This window comes from Rhododendron vialii, chromosome 1a (assembly GCF_030253575.1).
Source record: "Rhododendron vialii isolate Sample 1 chromosome 1a, ASM3025357v1".
NCBI lineage: Eukaryota > Viridiplantae > Streptophyta > Magnoliopsida > Ericales > Ericaceae > Rhododendron > Rhododendron vialii.
Window position 1 is genome coordinate 9,968,001 of NC_080557.1, and position 7,479 is coordinate 9,975,479.

Consider the following 7,479-nt stretch of genomic DNA (forward strand, 5'->3'; position numbering starts at 1 on the left):
TAACGAGCATTGCCGCATTGGCTTCTTGCAACGGCTAATTATTGAGTACTCCGGAATTTAACTTTCATTTACTAACATAACATGTGAGATCTACATGTGGATCGTGTGGTTGGAAGTATACCGAAGTCTTGAATATTAATTCTCTCTTGCAACTTGCAAGCAGTAATCAACTTGGTACTCTCTTTTTCTATTTACTTTTTTTATTTTTGGGTTCTTGTTTCTCAACAAGGGACTCTTTGGACTGGTTATGGTATCCAATTATCAACAAGGGATTAAGGGTGTGTTCTACTACTAGGTTCCGTTGTGCTAACGAAAATAAGTACTTATTTTTTGAGTTCAAAAGTAATGTATTATGAGAGAATGATCTACCTTGTAAAGCGAAAAATAAATACTTAAAAAATAAGAATCGTGGCCGAACGGGGCCTGAAATAAGTACATACTTACTTTTCAATTAAATGTGATGTTTTTTGAAAGAATAACCTATCTCGTAAAATAAGACATAATAAGTACTTAAAGAATCAAAACTTTAGCAGAACAGAACCTAAATCCTAGACCTTTCTCTTTAGAATAGGAGTTCAATTGTAGTAATAGCTTCAGAGTTCGGAGTCCTTGATGCTGGAATGCTTAATTAGTTTGTTTGAGTTGTGGTCTTGGGACTTGTGAGTGAAAAGGGCAATCTAGTTACACGGTTGGGTTCCTTGGGGAAAATATTGCACTACGGAAATATGCCTTCATATGATGGGGGTAGCAAAAAGAGAATCAACTCCAGTTTTCTCTTTTTTTTTGAACGGCAAAAGAAAATAATTTTGATGAAATGAAAAGATGTTGACAGAGAGAAGGCATGAGTGAAGAAAGCATCACAACAATGTTTGGCACCCCACCCACGACAATTATATGCTACTCTACCAAGAGCGGATAAGAAATCAACCCAAAACAAGTTAGAAAGCATAAGGAATATAGGATCACAACACCCAGTACCACAACCCTGCACAGAGGGGGAGCATATGCCCAAAGAAAAATCCAAAAACAAGTCTAGAGTCCATGGACACCAGTCAACTTGAGATTGCAAGAACTTAAGAACTCGACCCAATACGCTGCCCAGATTGGATATCGGCAGAGCGTGTAAGCCCCAACTTATTCCCCATGAAATGAGAACATCTCACAAATTTATAATTGATCCAAAACTATAGTTATCTCTTCTAGGGGACAAACGTTGATATTCGATGGCTGAGAAGCATTCTCCAAATTTAAGAAAGAGAGAAATTAAATTCAAGGGACTTACCGGAAAACATATATCATACCTATTCTCCCAAAAGTTTCTGATATTTGTTACTCAAGGGGTCTGATGGAGATGCTCTAATAGATTTACTTGATAAAAACCAAGAAAAAGCAAATCTTGAGCAACATCAGACCAGAAGAGTACATATACCACAATCAAAGCAAAATCACGAATAACCACTAGCTACCTAAACAAACACCCATACCCACTATACTCGTCACTTTCTTGCTCATCTTCCCATCCTATATTCCAAAAGATATCTCATATAGCAACAGAGCTTCCTTCCTAGCTTGTACCTGCAACGGGAATTTATGAGGGTGAAAAAAACACTTGAGTACAAATGCCAATTAATCCTGTTGACACAGGACGAGCCCATTCAATTGTGCCGGCCTATAATAAGGGAATTACTAATAACACTTGTCCTAGTTATCTGTAATCACAAATTTTGTGGGATTGGGTTTGATTAATCCTGTATCAATTGCAGCAATCAAACATGATCTAATGTCTTATTGACGTAAAGTACTGCTGTAAGTCTTATTTTCATGAACAAGCAATAATAGGAAGTGGACTTGAATCATTATGAAGACAAAATGGATGAACAAATTCAAAAGCACAATCACCATAATATTGGAATGGGATAGCAACAGATTTCCAAAGGGAATTTTGAAGTTGACGTGACATCGGAATTCTAACTCCCAAATATCAGGTATTGAAGTTCAAAGAGAGACACCGAATATCATTACTCCTCTCTATATAACATAGGAAAAGCTAAAGAAAGAATAAAAAGCCATAGACATAGAGTTCGTTTTTTGTTCTCCCAAGTACTTAGTATAAATTTTTCTAATTAAATGTGATGTATTGTGATAGAATGACTGTCTCGTAAAGTGAAAAAATAAGTACTTAAAAAATAAGATCCTTAACAGAACGGGACATAAGTGTATCTCACAATAAGGGGACAATGATGTGCTCTCAATGTCCTAGACCACAATAACTACTATGAGATACTGCTTATGTTCAATTTTTTTAAAAATTCAGAGAACTCCTAGTTTTCTGGATCGCTGAATCACAAAACTAAGCTAAAAACTATTAGGATAAACATATGTAAATGTTTTAGGATTGTCAGAAGATTCACAACAGAGTTTATACAATGTATATGTTACAACACCAGATAAAATACTATAAGTACCACGAAGTTACAGACTAGATTATGTAGAAACGCTAGTCATAACAATAAGGCTATTTCCAAATTCAAAGGTTAAGAAATCCAAGAGCATTAACAGCTCATACCTGACAACGCGATCAATGTTTGCTAGTTTCTTCTATTCACTGTGTCAGCAACCGTTCTCCTCAATCTTATCACCTCTTCTTAGGCAATTTTCTTTCTGCAAGTTTGACAAAAAATCTAGGTCTACCAATTAAGAACATGAGAGATCCTAGAAAGAGTCCCAATATCATTCCACACCCGTACCCTACCACCACAATTTTCCAAGTAAATCCATCAAAATCTGAATCATCTTCCTCATGTTGTAACACCGGTGGCTGTACTTTTGTTCGATTATCTTCACATTCCTTCGACAATGGAAACCCACATAATCCTAAGTTCCCAGCATATGAACCATTCTCAAATGTATTAAATTGTCGACCATTGGGTATGGGTCCATAGAGATGGTTCCACGAAAGGTTCAAGACCGCGAGAAATGTCAAACTTGTTAATTGGCTTGGAATTCTCCCAGTGAGGCGGTTAGAAGAGATGTCTAACGATTCAAGGCTTGTCAAGTCTCCCAAAGATTCTGGAATATGGCCTGTGAGACTGTTATGAGAAAAATTTAGTGTGAGGGCATTGAGCTTTCCAATGGCACTTGGAATTTCTCCACTGAAGTTGTTGGATGAAAGGTCGATTGTTGTGAAGATAGTCAATATTCGCACCAATTCAATCTCATTCCCCTTCATTGTCACTATCACAGAATCGTGATAATAACCAGCCCTATCACTCATGTATTGTATGTTAGGCATGGTACTGTTCTTCATTGCTTGGAAATATTCGAAATACCTCCTAGGCAAATTGCCGGTGAACCCATTGTAGGAGAGGTCAATAATTCGAAGCCTAGGAAATGAAAATTTACTTGTCACAGTGTTTATGGGACCATGAAATCGGTTGGATCGAATGACAAGAACCTGCAACTCAGTAAAAGTCTCTAACCAATACGGAAATGTGTCATTAATCTTGTTGTTTCCGACGTTTAGAACTTCCAAACTTGTACAATATGCCAAAGATCTTGGCAGTGGTCCTTCAAATTTGTTTCCACTCAAATCAAGACTTTGTAATTGGTTGGGCTTCACAAAGGCCAAGGGAAGGGTCCCCGTAAATCCGTTGGAGCGCAGATTCAAAACCGAGAGAACACTACTAAAATTTCCCAAACATTGTGGAACCGCTCCGCTCAATTTGTTATGAGACAAATCAAGAATCTCAAGGGAACTCGCATTGCAAATCAATGAAGGAATCTCTCCACTAAGACTGTTGTTTGAGATGAAAAAGTATCGTACGAGCGGGGGTGGAATGGGAAGTGGTCCTTGAAGCAAATTGGAACGCAAGTCAAGAGTATCTAGTTTCTCCCAAGGAAGTTGCTTTATGCCTGTTAGAAAGTTGCTTGTGAGAAAGTTGTGTGAAAGATTCAAATTCACCAATGAAGCCTTTCCGATGAACCCAACCCAATTTGGAATCTGTCCATGAATGTTGTTTTGAGAAAGATCTAGCTCTTCAAGATTCTCTGAGAATCTTAAGAAATAAGGGAACACCTCGATGTTGCAAGATGACATATATAATCCCTTAAGGTTGGGAAGGGTATTGTTGACATTGCTTCCAGCGACCACCGAAAGATTAGTGTTGAAAACAGAAAGTTCCTCAAGATTGTTGAGTACTTGCAGATCCACAACACCACAAAGTTTATTGTCACTCAAGTCGATGCTGTAAAATGGTAAACGATGCTGGAATTTAGGAATCTGACCAGTTAATTTGTTGGAACTCAAGTCTAAATATAGCAATGACGGAAGAGAAAACAAAGATGGAGGTAATACCCCACTGAGAGAGTTACTCGATAAGTAAAAATATTGTAGGTTTTGAAGACCACTTAAATTGAAGGGGATGGGACCTGCGAGCTGATTTCTATACATGCTTAAAGAAACAAGTGGTTTCAAGTTTGCAACCCAGAGTGGAAACCCACCAATGAAATTGTTATCCTCTAGAGCTAAATCCTTCAAGTTTGTGAGCTGAGCAAGAACGGGAATTCTACCTTGGAAGTTGTTGGCGGAAAGATCTAACGCAGTAAGTTGCTTGAGATTTGAGAGAGTAGGTGGGACTTCGCCGGTAAAACTATTTTCCGCTAAACCTAGTACACGGATCTGCGTAAGGTTCCCAAGAGATTTAGGAATAGAACCTCGTAATTTGCAATCTCCGACAGACAAGTAATTCAAAGACTTGAGATAACCAATTGAGTCGGGTAGTTTTCCAGATAAACCCGTCGAGGTGAGATCCAAGAATTTCAAAGACTTGAGATAGCCAATTGAATCGGGTAAACCCGAAGATATATTTACCCCAGAAAGGCCGAGTTCTTGTAACCGGGTCATGTTTTTTAGGAGAATTTTGAAATGGAGGGGTTCAAGTCTCAGTCTAGAATTATCACCAAGTGAAAGATCAATTGAAACCAGTTTGGACATGTGGCAGATTTCAGATGGGATTGTACCTGATAAAGCAGAATTGGATAGATTTAGATGTGTGTTTACACCCAATTTTGGCCAAAAATCAGGAAACGGATTTACGGGTTAAAAGGTAGCCTTGAGGGTCGAGGCCCTAGCCTTGAAAGACCTTATGACCAGTTGCCCACGAATTAGGGCCGGTTCTTAAGAAATGATGGGCCTTCCATATAGGCCTAAATCAGTCAAAGGCCTAAAGCTTGAATCAGTCCACCAGGCCTAAGTATTTCGTCCAGGCCTAACCCAAATTCCTAGAAGTAACAAAGGCCTAAGAAATGGGCCCAAATCGGTAGAAGCCTTGGTTTTCTCACCAGGCTTGGGCCCAAAAGGCTTATATTGGGCAAAGGCCCATGATTTACCAACAAGTTCAGGCCCAATTGATGAAAGGCCCACTGCTTTAAGAGCATCGTTAAAGCCTTTAATGAGCAATGAGGGGGACCTTAAGCTGCTCACAAGGAGCTCAAAGGCCTTAAGCTGCTCACAAGCAGCTCTAGAATATTCCTGATAGGCAGGTCTGGGTAAGCTGCTCACAAGCAGCTCAAGGTCTGAACTGGTGGGACCCCATTCTTCAGCATGAAGCAAGGCTAGAGACAGGTGGCGCACATGCACCCCTTGGAGCTGTTGGTGAATGATTCATGCAGACCTAAGCAAGCTGCTCACAAGCACCTCATCCAGGTCTGGTTAATCCTTTGTTTCTGGATCCTTCTTCCGTGAAAGATGAACCTCAGAGGATTTAGAGGGCCCACAAGTATGCAAGGTCCAATAAAATGATAAGAAAGGCCTGGTGAAGTATTGGTCTGCAGCTGTGGTGGGCCCGAAATGGCCTGGATACTGCAGAAACTGAAATTTTCTTTGCCCTTTTTCAAAATTTTATGCAGAAAAGAGGGATTTTTCAGGCCTTTGCCATTTTCTTGGAGTAAAAGGCACGTTTTGTTCAGAGAGCAGCCCCTCATTGGAGCATTTCGAAGCTGGTCAAGCTCAAGCCTTTGATAGAAGGCCATGTGGCAGCCATGCATTGGAGCATTTTGAAGCAGCTCAAGGCCTGTAGCTCCTATAAATCACAGTTCTGAAGGCCTTGGCCAAGGTCCACGGCTTACCCAATTTATCTTTCAATTGTCTTTATTTTGCTGTTCAATCTAGCACGGACTAGATTTTATGTCATTTTATTTCCTTGTACCCAAACTTTGTTAACCGATTAATAAAGTTTGTTTTCGTTCCTTCATTACCTTTCAGTCCTTTCCTTTTCTTTTAACCATTTTCTAACAACGGTTAGGAAATATTTAAGTCCTTATCCAGCAAAGGCGAACAACGAACCATCACGAGGCCTTACCCTTTGGGCCTAGCACCATCGTTTGAAAGAAGTCAGATTTTTGAGGCACGAAGGCCTTGAAATACAGTTTGGACTGCAATCCAGTCCTGGCACGCCCGCGATTCCAAGCCAATTTCGTTTTTGCACTTTTTGTGAGAAACAATGTGTCAAACTTGCAAAGCCGCCAAATGCATATGAAATGCGAGAGCCGTTGAAGTTATTGTAAGCCAGATTAAGCCGTTGCAGGTGAGAGAGTTGGGAAAGGCTGCTATTGGGATGGATTTTGCCATGGAGCTGGCTACAACTGAGATCAAGCCCAACCACGTGACCGGTCAACCCATCGCACGTGACCCCATCCCAATTGCAACAATCAGTTGCGTTCTCATCCCAAGACAGGGTCTTTGGAAATGAAGGAATACCAGAATAAAATCTATCACATACGGAAGAAGCACTGCTGCTTATAGTAAACATATGCTTAAATTGCAGCAGTGCAGACCTCTGGTCACGACGACACAAGGGGTGTGCAGATTCTGCAGAAGAAGCAAAAGAAGCAAGAGCTGATGATGAAGAAGCAGCAACTTGATATTGCAAGAAACAGAGAAGGAATTGAAATAGCCACGGTAATGCCCCCATCCTTCGTCAAAATGAAAGAGTAACTACAGATTGGGCAAAAGAGGAAAGATGACCGGTGGCTTTGGGTGATTATGGCTTTGAGGGGAGATTACTGATTGCATAAGCAAATATTTGAATTTCATTGACTCAAGACTTCCAAGTCAAGTCAATATTTGGAAGCCTCCTGCTTATTACGTACTCCCTTCGTCTCTAGTGTTCAAATTGATAATTACTACAATTTTTGACAAAAAAAAGATTTCAAATTTTATCTACAAACTAAAAGAACTCGATATTATCTACTAACTATATGTTAGAAAAAAATTCAGTTTATTTTTTTGATAAAAATGCTTTATATAGAAATGTGTTTTGCAGAGCGGACAAACTTAATTAGTACTCTCTACGCAATATTGCTTGTTAGATAACTCTCTCTTTTTTTATAACCAATTTTTTGGGCCAACTTTCGCGCACCAAGTGCCCGGAGAACTTAATTTGAAGGGCACATACAATTAAATACTATAAATTAATGCCA

General features: G+C 39.6%; 1 protein-coding gene across 1 annotated transcript; it reads right to left on the reverse strand.

The window, feature by feature from the left end:
• Nucleotides 1-2,681: 2,681 nt before the first annotated feature.
• Nucleotides 2,682-7,018, reverse strand: LOC131327731 (receptor-like protein 6). The gene is made up of 4 exons (XM_058360871.1): nucleotides 6,500-7,018; nucleotides 5,341-5,445; nucleotides 2,753-5,019; nucleotides 2,682-2,687 (listed from the first exon to the last, which is right to left on the reverse strand). The coding sequence occupies exons 1-4, from the start codon at nucleotides 6,969-6,971 to the stop codon at nucleotides 2,682-2,684; spliced, it is 2,850 nt and encodes a 949-aa protein (XP_058216854.1). The 5' UTR covers nucleotides 6,972-7,018.
• Between the last annotated feature and the right edge of the window lie 461 nt (nucleotides 7,019-7,479).

Excerpts from the sequence above, each read along its gene's own strand:
- LOC131327731 (XM_058360871.1), bottom strand. The coding sequence starts at position 6,971 with ATGGGGGCATTACCGTGGCTATTTCAATTCCTTCTCTGTTTCTTGCAA. Across the intron at positions 5,446-6,499 it reads CTTTGCAAGTTTGACACATT|GCTTTAACGATGCTCTTAAA; the intron begins GTTTCTCACAAA and ends TGCTCATTAAAG. Across the intron at positions 5,020-5,340 it reads GCCTTTTGGGCCCAAGCCTG|GTACAATCCCATCTGAAATC; the intron begins GTGAGAAAACCA and ends CTGCTTTATCAG.